Source organism: Erinaceus europaeus, chromosome 4 (genome assembly GCF_950295315.1).
Source record: "Erinaceus europaeus chromosome 4, mEriEur2.1, whole genome shotgun sequence".
Classification (NCBI taxonomy): Eukaryota; Metazoa; Chordata; class Mammalia; order Eulipotyphla; family Erinaceidae; genus Erinaceus; species Erinaceus europaeus.
In genome coordinates this window covers 128,781,979-128,799,812 of record NC_080165.1, presented here as the reverse complement: position 1 = coordinate 128,799,812, position 17,834 = coordinate 128,781,979, and the positions used below count along the sequence as shown (strand labels likewise).

General features: G+C 37.1%; 2 protein-coding genes across 3 annotated transcripts in view; both read right to left on the bottom strand.

The window, feature by feature from the left end:
• The window catches only part of LOC132538149 (triadin-like), a 91,568-nt gene extending 90,253 nt beyond the window's left edge, over window positions 1–1,315 (bottom strand). The window contains exon 1 of the mRNA XM_060190516.1: window positions 1,266–1,315. The gene's annotated coding sequence lies outside the window, so the exon portion shown is untranslated. The remainder of the gene's footprint in view (window positions 1–1,265) is intronic.
• The window catches only part of LOC103126218 (triadin), a 279,909-nt gene continuing 262,631 nt past the window's right edge, over window positions 557–17,834 (bottom strand). For both annotated transcript variants that reach the window (XM_060190509.1, XM_060190512.1), the window contains one exon: window positions 557–1,313. In XM_060190509.1, coding sequence (XP_060046492.1) covers window positions 1,252–1,313 — 62 coding nt within the window. In that variant the 3' untranslated portion in view covers window positions 557–1,251. The remainder of the gene's footprint in view (window positions 1,314–17,834) is intronic.

Sequence of the window (17,834 nt, the reverse complement as noted above, 5' to 3'; positions counted from 1 at the left end):
TGTATCCTTTTACATGTGTTTTCTTAACTGATCTCCATATCAAGCTAGATTGGCGATTCAAATCTAATTCCATAATTTAATGAAATTTAGACTTACAGCTTTGACTAACAGATCATATTGAAATCAGAATTCAGTGTGCCTATTTCTCTACATTGTATAGGATAAATTCATATATCTGTTTAAAAAATAAGTTGCCATAGATATCCTATCAAATTTTAAAATTTCAGGTATTCCCAATAAGAAAAAAAAATGATTTTGGAGACTTTTCAATGTTATGATAAAGTGATTTTTTTTTTTGAAAAGTCCAAGAAAATATGTTCTTAACCTGTCTTTAATTTTTCAAAAACTTTAACCTTACTATGCCTGACATATGAAAACTAGGATATTCTTACATATTTATAAGAAATTCCAAATTTCTTTCTTTATATTTATTTTATTTATTTATTCCCTTTTGTTGCCCTTGTTGTGAAATTCCAAATTTCTAATGTTATAAACTCAATTGCATCTCAGATTGGAGAGATGAAATTCTTCACTTTTGCCAAAAATGTTAAGTATTATATTATTATTACAGTAAATAATAAGTGTATTATTATAATAGTATATTATAATAATACATTTAAAATCTAGAATGGGGGCACTGTGAATTCTGTAGCAGGTCAAGCATTGATTTAAAGATGTTACCTCTACTGTACTGTCATATTTTCCTCAAACTTATAGTGTTTTATATTTATTACATAGCTGCATAATAAAAGAAAAATGCATTATATATGGCAGAATGATTTGTAACACTGACATTTTAAATCTCTTGGAAAAACTATCTCTATTTGTTATTGTGTCCTTTGTTTTGACTTTTATATATTATTTGTAAGCAGAGGAAATTGTCTTATATAAATAAAGTGGTGCCATATTTATTTTTTTGAACATTATCAGTCAGGTAATATTAAAACCACATATCACACAGGAAACTTTCTACCAGTTGCTCAAATCACTTCCATTTTCCCAATAATCTTCAGATTGTCTCCTGATGTAATAAGCAGTCTTTGGAGTTTTCCTTCTCTGATCTTATAATAAATTAGTTACGCAAAAGAACAACCTTCCAGATTGCCGCCTCACATTCTCCCTGGCACAGAAAAGCTTTCAAGGACAGTGATAGAGAGCAATGGATTTAAAAGTTTTCTCTTCCTCCTGTCTGAATCCAGTGTTTTCCTCCTCACGTTGTTGTCTTTCTAAAGAAGATAATGTCAACCTCCTTCACTTTTTTTTACCTTGCTCCACTGTCTTGGTTGCTTTTTCTTCCTTCTTTCCAGGTGCAGCTGCAAAGCAGAGATAAGGTTTAGAGAAAAGTTTCTGAAAGAAATGAAGCATCTCCTCAAAAAAAGTGTTTCGTAGCTCATTCAATGCCAAATATTTCTTCTAAGCCAGATATTTGAAATATTTTTCAACATTTCTCATTTCTCTATAATCCAATTGAAATTGATTAAAATATAATCTAAAAGAGTTAAAGAAAAAAAGACATAATACCTTGTTTTCTTCATAATGGCTTGTCCATACTACTTTTTTTTCTTTCTATTTTATTCACTTTTGTTCTAATAAACAGGCTGTCAAAAGAATTTCACTTGACAGGACTATAATTGAGTTTCATTCCAGATTATTGGTGAAGTTATTTCAAGTCTTGAGTACATCAATTGGATGCTCGTTTAAATACAAGTTTAACACAATTTAATGAACTGAAAGAACGATGTCGCTGTGATTGATTAAAATACTAGATACTGGAAGTTGCGCATGTGGTGCGCAAAGCTCAAGGGCTGGCATAAGGATTGAGGTTGGAGCCACTGGCTCCCCATCTATGGGGAATCACTTCACAGGCGGTGAAGCAGGTTTGCAGGTGTCTATCTTTCTCTCCCTCCCCTCTCTCTTCCCCTCCTCTCTCGATTTCTCTCTGTCCTATCCAACAACAAAAACATCAATAACAACTACAGCAATAAAAAAGGGCAACAAAAGGGAATAAATAAATATTTTTTAAAAATTCAACAACAATAATGACCACAACAAGGCTACAACAACAAGGGCAACAAAGGGGGGGGGGGTGGCCTGCAAGAGCAGTGGATTCATGGTGAAGGCACTGAGCCCCAGCAATAACCCTGGAGACAAAAAAAATTACTAGAAATTATCATCCCAAATTAGAAGTAACCAAAAGAGAAGGTTCTCATTATGTGCTATTTTCACTGAATTATATGTTTTCTAGTAATCACTATGGTTAGTAGTTTTTGCTTTGTTCATTTGTTTGTGCAACAACAACAAATAAATAATTCCTATAATGTCATTGTAATATTCCAACAGACTTAAATGAAATAACTAACTTAAATAAAGATGTTCATCAAATCGCATTTTATTAGCCAGTGGTTAGAGAAGGATTGGTGACGAGCTGATTATTACTATTATATCAAAATATAACTTCTACAGTTGCACAAGAGAAATAAATGCAAGTTTGAAAAGGAAAAAACATTATTGTCACCAATTTAACGAAAGGGTAAGGCTTAGAGCCTTCATTTAATCTTGTGTTTCCGATTGATATGCAATGTGATATATGCAGTATTAACTCTGAAATATTCTTGCGAATGGATTCCAATAAGTTGAAGATTTATCTTTCACTGTAATCAAATGTGGGAGTGTCATTCATTAAGATGTTGCATAACATCATAACATTCATTAAGATGTTGCATCTGTATACTTTTATTTCTTTAAAATAGAAAAATTAGAAAATGTATCTGTACTGTTAGTGTACCAGATCTTTCCAAAAGTCAGTGTTATGTCTTGAGGTAGGGGGCAGACATATATGAAGTAAGGAGGGAAGAGGGAAGGGGGGGAGATAAAAAGGGAAAAATTTGGATTTCTCTACAGAAAAAAATTGATAAATTTTCTCATTAATTGTACAGTTCATCTGTAGACTCTTCTGAAAAATTTCATTGTGTACTCATTTTTATCTATGAATATGTTTATTTATTCTTTTACTTCTTTCATTCAGTCTTCTGTACTTAATTGCATATCCTGTAGTGTGCAATAGACAATAATAGAAATTAAATACTTGTTCCAATCTTAGGAATAAGGAATTTTTGTATTTTTCCCTATTGAGTACATTTGCTAATAGATAGCTTTTGTATATATCTTATCAGGATAAAGATTCTTCTATTGTAGTTTTGAATTATGTCAACTACAGATACTATGATAAATATTTTTATTCTATTATCCTGGTTAATTACATCAACTTTTTCTGATATTGTGTTCCTGAAATGAACTCAAATGTTTAATTTTGATCCATAATACATATTATCACTTTTGATCCATAATACATATTATCATTATTATTTTGGTTAAGTTTATTTCTCAATGGTAACATGAGGAGAATAAGGTTAGCCTATATACTTTCTTACTTGGTTTCTCTTAAACAAATTTTGCTAACAAATTTATAAATTGAGTGAATGTCCTCTCTATTACTGGAAATGTTTTGTAAGATTGGTGTCAACTTTTTCTTAAGTATGTAGAAAAAAATCATAAATTATTCAAGTTTGATTTTATGTATGTAAAATTATAGACTATGTATACATTTTTTTCATATTTTATTCTTCACTAATATTTTGAACTAAACAAATTTGTCTCTAAACACTGTTCATACTTGCTTATCAAACTTCAGTGTATTTTTCATCATATATTAGTTCATCTTATTTGAAAAAATTCACTGTCATATTTTGTGCCACAATATATTTAGATATATACCACTTACATTTCCCCCAGATAGCACTATATATATGTGTATATTTACATTTAGTTGGCAATTAAATTTGTGAATTGATAAATGAGATGGATTAATAATATTCAGACTTTAGGGAGTAAATAAACTTGTTCTGATTTTCCTGAAAGAGGAGATAATATTTTAGTTGTAGCCTAAAAATGGAGAGATGGAAATCCTGGAGGTTTGTAAGATTATCTGGAGTAGAGCATTCATATAAGTAGATAATTTCAAAACAGATTAGGTTATTGACTAAAGGCCTAGATTCCAAACTAAAGGTTAAACTTCATTATACAAACTCTAAAGATCTACTCAGATGTGTGGTACATTGGTTTTTCTATGTGAATGCCCTCTCAAGTCAAAAGAAATAAATTACTGAGAATTAGTAAAAATAAACGAGGCTATTTGCATACATCAATTTTTATTTATTTTTATTCAGAAGACTAGTTCTAATATGCTATATAATAAACGTGGCTCTTAATTATTGTATTTATAAAGGCTTGTTGTTGTTGTTTTGTTTATGAGGGAGGGAAAAAAAGAGGGACCTCAGAGTCCTTCTCAGTTCTGGCACAAGGTGCTTTCAGGGATTTAATGTATGACCTTAGGAAACTTAGACATGCACGCTCTGTGCTCTAAGAGTCTAAGTTATCTCCTAGATCTCAATTATTTTAGTCCTCAGAAGAATAAATGTCTCTCAGAATACTATTAGAATGTGACTTACACACAATGAGTAAGTTTTACATTCAAGGATTGGTTCATAATTCCTTGCGCTCATATTAAAGAGAGAAGACCTGCTCCCCAAAGTGTATATTTTAATATTTATTTATTTATTGTAGCAATTGATGTCATTGTTGGATAGGACAGAGAGAAAGGGAGTGAGGAGGGGAAGACAGAGGGGGAGAGAAAGACACCTGCAGACCTGCTTCACCATTTGTGAAGTGATTCCCCTGCAGGTGGGGAGCCAGGGGCTTGAACCAGGATTCTGACGCCAGTCCTTGTGTTTTGAGCCACCTGCACTTAACCCGCTGTGCTACCACCCGACTCCCCAGAGTGTTTCTTTGTTACACAAAAAAAAAGTCACAAAAATATTATCTCTACAGAAAATAAGATGTTTTTTTCATGAAATGATGATCTTCCCCTTTTTGGTGTTGATGTAAAAGTCATCAATCTGGGGCCGGGCAGTGACGCATGGTAGAGCGCATACTTTACAGTACACGAAGACCCAGGTTCAAGCCCTTTGTCCCCACCTGCAGAGGGAAAGCTTCACAAGTGGTGAATTAGGGTTGCAGGTGTCTCTCTCCCTCTCTATCTTTCCCACCCTCTCAATTTCTCTCTGTTCCTATCAAATAAAAAATAATTTTTTAAAAAATAAAATAAAATTCATCAAGCCTAATTGTTTGGAGAATAGGAATAAAGAGCTCATCTAAGTAACTAGATTTTCTAATTGACAAGAATTAAAAAAAAAAGAAATCCTTTATCAGTTTCTTTTTCTATATTACAGGGTATTTGGAAACTTTAGAGTGCAGAAATTGGCTATCTTTGGAGAGCTTTACTTTAGGGATAATAATTAGATTTGGACTGCATTCGTACAGAGGTCACAACTAGTACAAATGAAACAAAATAGGCAACAGTTTTAGAAAGTAATGCCTGGATTGGGGATAGTCTAGGGTTTTTTATTATTATTATTTATTTTATTTTATTTTTTTCCCTTTTGTTGCCCTTGTTGTTTTTATTGTTGTATTTATTATTGTTGTTGGATAGGACAGAGAGAAATGGAGAGAGGGAGGGGAAGACAGAGAGGAGAAGAGAAAGATAGACACCTGCAGACCTGCTTCACCACCTGTGAAGCGACTCCCCTGCAGGTGGGGAGCCGGGGTTCGAACCGGGATCCTTATGCCGGTCTTTGTGCTTTGCGCCACCTGCGCTTAGCCCGCTGTACTACAGCCTGAGTCCCGATAGTCTAGGTTTAACTACAAGGTAGAGAAGTTACTTCTCTATAGTTGCAGGCTATTTTTCTTTTGTTATCACCCCCCTACTTTTCTCTAGAAGTCTAATTCTCCAATACAATACCGTTTCTCTTTCCAATCCCCCATAACCAGAAAGGTTCTGATGTACTGTAATTAGGATAAGGAGTTTATACCTTGGCAGTAGAGGCCACTACGAATCCTGTTCAAAGAATTGAACAGATTGTTAGACCTAGGGACTCAGAGGGGGAAGAGGAGCACTAAGTCCCTACAGTGGAACAAGATGGTAGTTTGCTGGAATTTGAACTGTACAGACGCCTACCCTGGGGAAATGTGGAAATATGAAATCCTGCAAATAAATATTCTCTCAATAATAAAGTGATACTGAAGTTGAAGAATATATATTGTGCAGCCAGATATGTGACTAATGTGACATTTATCTATTACTTCTGGGGCACAGAACTTCAGTCTCAGCAGGAAAAACTTTATTTTCAAGAATACTAGAATATAATATTATCTCTGTAAGAGTTATTCAGACGTTAAATATTCTGCCCAGCGATGCTAGGTTTCCCAGAAGATGGTAGACTGAGAAGCTGCTAGTGGCTTGAGCTCTGACCACATCCTCCGGAAACGGTAGGATTTTCTGCCTTTAGTAAGCAAGTCAATAAGGGGTACTAGCGGTAACACCAAGGAGGTGACTATAACTTAATTTGGGTTAAAAAATAGAGTAGGAAAAAAGAGAAATTTTTTTTCTTTTAAATTATTATCTCCAAAGCATACCTCCTCTCCCTCCCTCCCCCCCCCCCAAAATCTGGGGACCAGATCCTAGCAGGCTCCCCTGCTGAACTTCTTTCTTTACCAGGATTCCTGTCACACCGGGAAGTATAACTCATTCTAAGTCTAGTCCCTTCTGAAACCTCTGGCCTTTTTTCTTTCTAAGTAGCCAACCACCCCCATAGCTAATCAAATAATTTTTAAATTTTTTTAAATAAAAAACTCTTTCCTTCCACCGCTCTTTTATTACTGTTCTTTTTCTTTTCATTTTCTTTTTTCTCTTTCTTTTTTTTTCTTTTTCTCATTCTTGTCATCCATTCTTCCTTAATCCTACAGCTTCCAAAGCCACAGGTCCCATCCCCCACACCAACAAACAGTGTGCTATCAATGATTTCACTGATACACATTTGAGAATTATTTTAGGGAAGTATTTTGACTCAGAGTGGACTCTCACTGTGAGTATCTCTGCTCAACTTCCCTTCCTCCTTCAGCTACCCCTAGAATATACAGCGGATAGTAGATTTGCATAACTGTCTATTTCAGCTATCCTTGTCTAGTCCTGAGGTATTTTTGTTTGTTTGTTTTTCTTTCTTAAGAATCAGCGGCAACTGCTCACGAGGTTTGAGGTAATCTGGGACAGGGTTTTTTTGTACCCTGCTCTATTTTATTATTAATATTATATAAAGGCATATCTCCCCCTACCATTTAGGTTGATCAGAATTAACTCTTAGGGAAAGCTGTGTTATATATACACAATGGAATACTATGAAGCTATCAAGAACAATGAACCCACCTTCTCTGACCCATCTTGGACAGAGCTAGAAGGAATTATGTTAAGTGAGCTAAGTCAGAAAGATAAAGATGAGTATGGGATGATCCCACTCATCAACAGAAGTTGACTAAGAAGATCTGAAAGGGAAACTAAAAGCAGGACCTGACCAAATTGTAAGTAGGGCACCAAAGTAAAAGCCCTGTGGTGAGGGGTAGACATGCAGCTTCCTGGGCCAGTGGAGTGTAGGAGTGGGTGGGAGGGATGGGTCACAGTCTTTTGGTGGTGGGAATGGTGTTTACGTACACTCCTAGCAAAATGCAGACATATAAATCACTAGTTAATTAATATGAGAGGGGGAAAATTAATTGTATGTCTCGAAGTTTTTCAAAACACAAACTGAATCTTTTTAATATATAGGCTGTGTATTTGATATGCGGACTCTCTCAGAAGCCTAGACCAAGTAGATCAGAAGCAACCAATAGCACAGCTATATACAAGATACTTGGTACTGTTCAGCAAATCCTAACAAAAGGACTTTTCAAAGTTAACCCAAATACCAAATAATGTGATGATAACACTAACTATCGATTGTCTTTTTGAACCCTAAGACAGCAAGAACCTCACATCTCCACTATAGAGCCTCTACTTCCCCCCAGTCCTGGAACACTTGGATAGGGCCCACTTTCCCGTATGCCTCTCCCAATCCATATCAAATAATATTGCATCTGCCAATCACAACCTAATCAACGCAACAATGGCCACCTCAACATGCTTCACTTCAGACTGTGTCCAGAGACTTCACATGTGGAATGACAACCCTTCAGCTTCATACTCCGGTGAGACCTTTCCTTTCATAGTATACTCTAATTTTATCTCAGGTGGTTCACTTTCTAACAAAGTCCCAAAACCTAGATATACACCAGTTTCTGTGAGAGAGAGCATAGGCTCACACGTATCCGTAAACTACTGCAAAATATATACCTGAAAGTAGAAGTACACTAGAGTTTGCAGTGAGTACCCCCCTAACACTTCCTCTCCACTATTCCAAGCTTTGGGTCCATGATTGCTCAACAATTTGTTTGGCTTCGTATGTTAACTCTCTTTTCAGTCACCAGGTTCCAGATGTCATCAGGATGCCGGCCAGGCTTCCCCGGACTAAAGACCCCACCAATGTGTCCTGGAGCTCCGCTTCCCCAGAGACCCACCCTACTAGGGAAAGAGAGAAGCAGACTGGGAGTATGGACCGACCTGTCAATGCCCATGTTCAGCGGGGAAGCAATTGCAGAAGCCAGACCTTCCACCTTCTACAACCCACAATGACCCTGGGTCCATGCTCCCAGAGGGATAGAGAATGGGAAAGCTATAAGTGGAGGGGGTGGGATATGGAGACTGGGTGGTGTGAATTGTGTGGAGCTGTACCCTTTCTACCCTATGGTTTTGTTAATTTATCCTTTCTTAAATAAAAAAAAAGAAAAAAAAAGAAAAAAAAGAAATAGGTAAAAGAGCTCAAAGAGAGATTGAGCAACATTGAAAACAACAACAGACACATATGGGATGATCTCAAAAGAAGTAACATTCATATAATTGGCCTACCAGAGGAAAAAGAGAGGAAGGAGAAGTAAACATTCTAGAGGAAATTATAGAAGAAAATTTCCCAGACCTGAACAACAGAAAGGACATTAAGATTCAAGAGGCCCAGAGAGTCCCAAACAGAATCAAGCCAGATATGAAGAGACCAAGACACATCATATTTACAATGAAAAGAAGCAAAGATAAAGAAAGGATCCTAAAGGCTACAAGAGAGAAACAAGAAGTCTCATACAGGGGAAAACCCATAAGATTATCAGTAGACTTCTCCACTCAAACTCTAAAAGCCAGAAGAGAATGGCAAGATATATATTGATGCCTGAATGAAAAAGTGTTTCAACCAAGGATAATATATCCTGCTAGACTTTTATTCAAACTAGATGAGTCATCAAAGCCTTCTCAGACAAACAGTTAAAGGAGGCAACCATAACCAAGCCTGCCCTGAAAGAGGTACTAAGAGACCTATTATAAACCAGAACATCACCATAATACTTAGCATATATCAGAGAAAATTAAAAAAATGTTGAATAATGGCACTAAAATACATTAAATCCATAATATCAATAAATGTCAATGGATTAAATTCACCCATTAAAAGGCACAGAGTGGGAGGATGGATCAGAAAACACAACCTAACCATATGCTGTTTGTAAGAATCCCATCTGACTCAACAAGACAAACACAAAAGTGAAGGGATGGAAAACTATTCTTCAGACTAATGTACCACAAAAAAGGCAGAAATAGCCGTTCTCATCTCTGACACAACAGACTTTAAATTAAATAAAGTAATAAAAGATAGGCAAGGCGATTGCATAATGATTAGAGCATTAATCAACCAAGAAGATTTAACAATTATTAACACCTATGTACCCAGTGAGGGACTATCTAAATACATCAAAAACCTACTAAAAGAACTACAAAAATACATCAATATTAATACAATAATAGTGGGAGACATTAATACCCCACTCTCACACTTAGATCGACAAAGCAGAGAATCAACAAAGAAACAAAATAATTAAATGAAGAGATGAACAGACTAGACCTCCTGGACATTTTCAGAGTTCTTCACCCCCAAAACTGGAATACACATTCTTTTCATATCCACACAGCAAATACTCAAGGATAGATCACATGTGATGCCACGAAGACAGTATCAACAAATTCAAGAGCATTGAAATCATCCCAAGAAACTTCTCAGACCACAGTAGAGTAAAACTAACATTTAACAACAAACAGAAAAATACTAAAAGACACAGAATTTGGAAACTAAACAACATACTGCTTAAGAACCACTGGGTCAGAGAGACACTCAAGCAGGAAATTCAAATGTTCCTGGAAACAAATGAAAATTAAGACACAACCTATCAAAATATTTGGAACACAGCAAAAGCAGTACTGAGAGGGAATTTAAAAAATATATTTATGTATTTGTTCCTTTTTGTTGCCCTTGTTTTATTGTTGTAGTTATTATTGTTGCTGTTATTGGCATCATTGTTGTTGCATAGGACAGAGAGAAATGTAGAAAGGGGAGAGGCAGAGAGGGGGAGAGAAAGACAGACACCTGAAAACCTGCTTCACCATCTGTGAAGCAAACCACCTGTAGGTGGGGAGCCTGGGGCTCGAACCAGCATCCTTATGCCAGTCTTAATGCTTTGCGCCACCTGTGCTTAACTGGCTGCACTAATGCCTGACTCCGAAGAGGGAAATTAATAGCCATACAATCACATATTAGAGATCAAGATAAAGCTCAAACAAATGACCTTACTACATGCCTTAAGGTCTAAGAGGAAGAGGAACAAAGGAACCCTAAAGCAACCAAAAGGACAAAATCACTGAAATTAGAGAAGAAATAAACAACATTGAAAATAAGTGAACCATACCAAAGATCAGTGAAGCCAAATGTTGGTTCTTTGAAAAATTAAATAATATTGACAAACCTCTAGCCAGACTCATAAAAAAAAGAAGACTCAAATAAATAGAATTGTAAACAATACAGGAGTGATCACAACTAACACCACAGAAATCCAGAAAATCATGTGAAACTTCTATGAAGAACTATGCATCACCAAGTTTGACAATCTGAAGAAATGGAAGAATTCCTAGAAACATATGCCCTTCCAAAACTGAATCAAGAATAACTACAAAACCTAAATGCATCAATCACAGACAAGGAAATCAAAACAGTTATTAAGAATCTCCCCAGCAGGGTTGTAGGCTTATAAGGAAAAATGAGAAATGTTATGCATGTACAAACTATTGTATTTACTGCTGAATGTAAAACAATAATAATAAAAAAAAGAATCTCCCCAACAACAAAAGACCTGAACCAGATGGCATCACAAATGAATTCTACAAAACCTTCTGGAAACAGTTAATACCTATATTTTCCTCAAGATAGAAGCAACAGGAATATATCCTCCCACCTTTTCTGAAGCCAGTATCACCCTGATACCAAAAGCAGATAGGGACACAACCAAAAAGGAAAACTACAGACTAATATCTCTGATGAACATAGATGCCAAAATGTTAAACAAGATCCTGGCCAACCAGATATAGCAGTATATCACAAAGATTGTTCATCACGACCATGTGGGATTTATCCCAGTAATGCAAGGCTGGTTCAACATATGTAAGTCACTCTATGTTATTTACCACATCAATAAAAGAAAAACCAAAAATGACATGATTATCTCAATAGATGCAGAGAAAGCCTTTGACAAAATCCAACACCCATTCATGCTCAAAACACTACAAAAAATGAGAATAGGTGGAAAATTCCTGACAGTGGAATCCATATATAGCAAACGTACAACCAACATCATACTCTATGGACAGAAGCTAAAAGCATAACCCCTCAGATTGGGGCCTAGACAGGGCTGTCCACTATCACCATTACTCTTCAACATAGTATTGGAAGTCCTTGCCATAGCAATCAGGCAAGAGAAAGAAATCAAAGGAATACAGACTGGAAGGGAAGAAGTCAAGCTCTCACTATTTGCAGATGATATGATAGTATACATAGAAAAACCTAAAGAATACAGCAGAAAACTACTGGAAGTTGTTAGGCAATATAGCAAGATGTCAGGCTACAAAATCAGTGTACAAAAATCAGTGTCATTTCTTTATGCAAACACTAAATCAGAAAAAGAAGACATCCAGAAATCACTCCCATTTACTGTTGCAGCAAAATCAATAAAATTCCTAGGAGTAAAGCTGGCCAAAGAAATGAAAGACTTGTACACTGAAAACTATGAGTTCAAGGAAATAGAAAATGTTACTAATAAATAGAAAGACATCCCATGCTCATGGATTGGAAGAATAAATATCATCAAAATGAATATTCTCCCCAGAGCCATATACAAATTTAACACAATACCCATCAAAGTTCCACCAAGCTTCTTTAGGAGAATAGAACAAAAACTATAATCATTTATCTGGAACCAGAAAACACCTAGAATTACCAAAACCATCTTGAGGAAAAGAAACAGAAATGGAGGCATCACACTACCAGATATCAAGCTATATTATAAGGCCATCATCGTCAAAACACCCTGGTACTGGAACAAAAATAGGCACACAGACCAGTGGAACAAAATTGAAAGCCCAGAACTAAACCCCCACACCTAAGGACATTTAATCCTTGATAAGGGGAGCCAAAGTATTAAATGGAAGAAGGAGGCTCTCTTCAATAAATGGTGCTGGGAAAACTGGGTTGAAACATGCAGAAGATTGAAATTGAACCACCTTATCTCACCAGAAACAGAAATTAACTCCAAATGGATCAAGGACCTCAGTATTAGACCAGAAACTATCAAATACTTAGAGGAAAACATTGGTAAAACACTTTCCCACCTAAACCTCAAGAACACCTTTGATGAAACAAACCCAATTGCAAGGAAGACTAAAGCAGAAACAAACCAATGGGACTACATCAAATTGAAAAGCTTCTGCACAGACAAAGAAACTATCACACAAACAAAGAGCCCCTCACAGAATGGGAGAAGATTTTCACATGCCATACATCAGACAAGAGACTAATCACCTAAATATACAAAGAGCTCAGCAAACTTAGCACCAAAAAAAGCAAATGACCCCATCCAAAAATGGGCAGAGGATATTTTGGATCTCCTCTCACTTCAGAGGAGATCCAAAAGGCTAACAAACATGAAAAACTTCTCCAGGTCGCCTATTGACAGAGAAATGCAAATAAAGACAACATAGAGATACCACCTCACTCTTGTGAGAATGGCATACATAAAAAAGGACAGCAGCAACAAATGTTGGAGAGGCTGTGGGGACAAAGGAACCCTTTTGCATTGCTGGTGGGAATGTAAATTGGTCCAGCCTCTGTGGAGAGCAGTCTGGAAAACTCTCACAAGGCTAGACCTTCCATATGACCCGTAATTCCTCTCCTGGGGATAGGATTCCATAATGCCCAAGGATTCCATAATGCCCAACCAAAAAGATACGTGTACACCTATATTCATAGCAGCACAATTCATAATAGCCAAAACCTGGAAGCAACCCATGTGCCCAACAACAGATGAGTGGCTGAGAAAGCTGTGGTATATATACACAATGGAGTACTTACTACACAGCTATTAAGAACAATGAACCCACTTTCTCTGACCCATCTTGGATGGAGCTAGAAGGAATTATGTTAAGTGAGCTAAGTCAGAAAGATAAAGATGAGTATGGGATGATTCTACTGACAAACAGAAGTGAGAAAGAAGAACAGAAAGGGAAACTCAAAACAGGATCTGACTAAATTTGTAGTAGGGCACCAAAGTCAAAACTCTGGGTTGGATGGTGAGGGTAGATGTTCAGCTTCATGGGGCGGGGTGGGAGTGGGTTAGGTGGGATGGGATGGGACACAGTCTTTTGGTGGCAGGAATGGTGTTTAATTACAGTCCTATTAATTTATAGTCATATAAATCACTATTTAAGTAATATGAGAGGGAAAAAAACTGATTGAATGTCTCAAACTTTTTAAATCACAGACTGAATATTTTTAATACATAGGCTGAGTCTTTGATATATTGACTCTCTTAAAAGCTTAGTCCAGGGAGAACAAAAGCAACCGATGGCATAGCTATATGCAAATAATGTCAAAGGACATAAAATACGGTGAGGGTGTGGTGTGTATGATACAGCAAATCCTAACAAACTGATTTTTCAAAGTTAATCCAACTGCCAAACAATAGTATTATTCAAATAACTATCTATTGTCTTCTTAAACCCTAAGACAACAGGAATCTCCCACTACCTCTATAGAGCCTATGTTTCTCCCAATCCTGGAACCTGTGGGGTGGGGCTCACTTCCCTGAATGTTTCTCTTAAGTCAGGCCAAATGATATTGCATTTGCTGATTCCAACCTAATCAATGCAACGAGTACCATCTCAGCATGCTTCACCTCAGACTGTGTATAGAGATGTCAGGCATGGGATGCCAACCCTTCACCCTCATCACTTGGGTGAGACCTTTCCTTTTATGGCATTCTCTAATTCCATTCCAGGAGGTTCACTTCCTAACAAAGTCCCAAAACCTAGATATAGGCCAGGTCCCGTAAGATAGAACATATGTTCACATGTATCCATAAATTAGGGCAAAATATATACCTGAAAGCAAAAATACACAGTAGTCTTTAGGGAGTCAGTATCAAGTTTATAATGAAATAGCATCCATTTAAGACTTAGTTACCCTCCTTACCTACCTCCTATTAACAGTTCTCTCACTTACTCCAAAGCTAACCTTAGCAAAGCAAGACTGCAAAAGCTGCATAAGGGCAAGGGACTGGCATACTTTAATGATGACCCTTTAGTCACTATCAGACCATTCCAGCAGCTGGGGCCCTAATCAGGGAATCCTGAGATTCCCAAACAGACATGATGGGCCTAGAACTCGAATAAATCCCTCTCTCCATTGATACTGGTCATCTTTATCAGGAACAACAAAATAGACCCCTTTGTGGGCCCCCATAGGACCTTGCCCTCAACTTGGATCAACAATGTTAGAGAATGTTCCATTCTCCGAAAGGAGGCTAGACAACATACTCTATGCCACACCTGAGGAAGATGGGTCGATACTGGGGCATCATGGAATGTTCCTACTCATGACCACAGAATGTGATCTCAGATCTAGAGGGATGCAGAGTGCACACAGGCTCCTAAGCTAATTATGGGCCCCAGATCACATCAAATCAATGGGGTTTACAGTCAACAATATTTATACCTGTTCCCCATATTAGGGAGCTACTCTCTTTCCTGATCCAGCTTTCAAGTCCTTTTCCCAGCCATGACATCATGTCCCCAGACAATAACTTGAATCCACCTGCATACCAATTCCAGGATCAGGAAAAAAACAAAAAGAAAAGAAAGAAAACTAGTATAGATACAGGCCCTTTGAAATACAACTAAAATATGCCTACTAGCTATTGACAAAATGGAGGACCCCACCCCAACACTTCATCTGCACTATTCCAGCCTTTAGGTCCATGATTATTCAACAATTTGTTTGACTTTGTATGTTAACTCATTTTTCAGCCACCAGGTTCCAGTTGCTAGCATGATGCCAACCAGACTTCCCCGGACAGACAACCCCACCTATGTGTCCTGGAGCTCCGCTTCCCCAGAGCCCTTCCCCACTAGGGAAAGAGAGAGGAAGTCTGGGAGTATGGATCTACTTGTCAACGCCCATGTTCAGCAGGGAAGCAATTACAGAAGCCAGGCCTTCCACCTTTTTCATCCCACAATGATCTTGGGTCCATATTCCCAGAGGGGTAAAGAATAGGAAAGCTATCAGTGGAGGGGTTGGTATACGGAGGTCTGGTGGTGGGAACTGAGCGAAGTTGTACCCCTCTTATCCTATGGTTTTGTCAATGTTTCCTTTTTATAAATAAAAATTAAAAAAAGATTCATTCAATATATTGTATATTGATCTCTTTGGGAAAAATTTCCCCCAAATTCATTCTTTCTTTTACTTTTTTGCTTGAGTCCAATGTTTTATCCATTGTGCCACCTGTCTTTTTTTTATTATTGGAAAGTTAATGTTACACAGTAGTTATTGGCACCTGGTTTCAATTTCCCTTCTCACCAAGATAGGTTTTGTAAGTCACTCACAGCCCAAAGTTAGTCTATCATCATGTACTGGGACCTGAAAGCCAACCCTCCCTCCTTGCACCTCTCTCCTTCTCTTCCGTCCTCAGAGTCCTTTGCTTTGGTGCAATACACTAACCAACCCCAACGTTTACTTTATTTTTTAAAAATATTTATTTATTCCCTCTTGTTGCCCTTGTTTTCTATTGCTGTAGTTATTATTGTTGTTGTTATTGATGTCATTGTTGTTGGATAGGACAGAGAGAAATGGAGAGAGGTGTGGAAGACAGAGAGGGGATGAGAAAGACAGACACCTGCAGACTTGCTTTACTACCTGTGAAGCAACTCCCCTGCAGGTGGGGAACCAGGGGCTCGAACCAGGATCCTTATGCCTGTCCTCGCACTTTGCGCCACATGCACTTAACTCAGTCCACTACCACCCGACTCCCCACAAGGTTTACTTTATATTTTCTCTTTCTGTTTTTGTTTCTTAAATTCTTCCCATAAGTAAGATCATTCCATATTCACCCTTCAATTTTTGGCTTATCTCTAGTCAAATGACTGTTTTGTAGATTTTTTTTTACACAAAATGTCACTGAACAAGAGACTTTGGCATACAGTGGTTAGCAATTGGAAGCACCTGGAAATTTGCATGCAAATTTAAATGTCAGATCATTTCAATTATAGTGTTATTTATGAATATTAAAGCAGGTCTTACAGAATAATAATTATTATACTTTCATTCCTGTGTAAGCTTTTTATTTATGTATTTTATTTTCTTTTTTTTCCCTTTACTGAGGGATTAATGTTTTACAGTCCACAGTAAATACAATACTTTGTACATATATAACATTTCTCAGTTTTACACATAATAATACAACTCCCACTAGGTCCTCTGTCATCCTTTCCAGGACCTGTACTCTCCCCCACACCCACCCCAGAGTCTTCTACTTTGGTGCAATACACCAACTACAGTCCAGATTCTGCTTAGTGTTTTCTCTTCTGAAATTGTTTTTCAACTTCTGCCTGTGAATGAGATCATCCTGTATTCATCCTTCTGTTTCTGACATATTTGACTTAAATGATTTCTTCAAGTTCTATCTAAGATTGGCTGAAAACACCATTTTTTAATAGCTGAGTACTACTCCATTGTGTATATAGACCACAACTTGCTCAGTCGCTCATTTGTTGTTGGACACCTGGGTTGCTTCCAGGTTTTGGCTACTACAAATAGTGATGCTCTGAACATGGGTATACACAAATCTTTTTGGATGCATGTGTTTGTTTCCTTAAGATATATCCCTAGGAGAAGAATTGCAGGGTCATAAGGTAGGTTCATTTCTAGCCTTATGAAAGTTCTTCAGAATGCTCTCCACAGGGGTTGGGCCAATTTACATTCCCACCAGCAGTGTAGGAGAGTTACTTTGTCCCCACAACCTTTATGTATTTTTATTTTACTTTTCGGCCCATCATTACTTATTGGACAATTTTATTTCATGCTCTTATTCAGTATATAAGAACATAAAAATGTTTCTTTTTTCCTTTTGTTTTCGCTTTTTAAAATTTAATGGGAGGGGGTAACAGTTTATAGTATAGTCTTTAACATATAGGCTCAATTTTTCATCTTCCCCTGACTGGTGCCTAGCGGACACAATAGGACCCCAATGTCCCCTTAACCAGTTATTTTCCCTCCTTCCCCAAAGTCCTTTGCTTTGGTGCACACGCCACACCCAGTCCAGGTTTCACCTTATGTTTTCCATTTCTGTCATTTACTCCTAAATTCCACCTATAGTGAGATCATTTGCTATTCATCTTTTTTATGTTTTGTTGTTCAAGCCAGTAGCTTTCAATG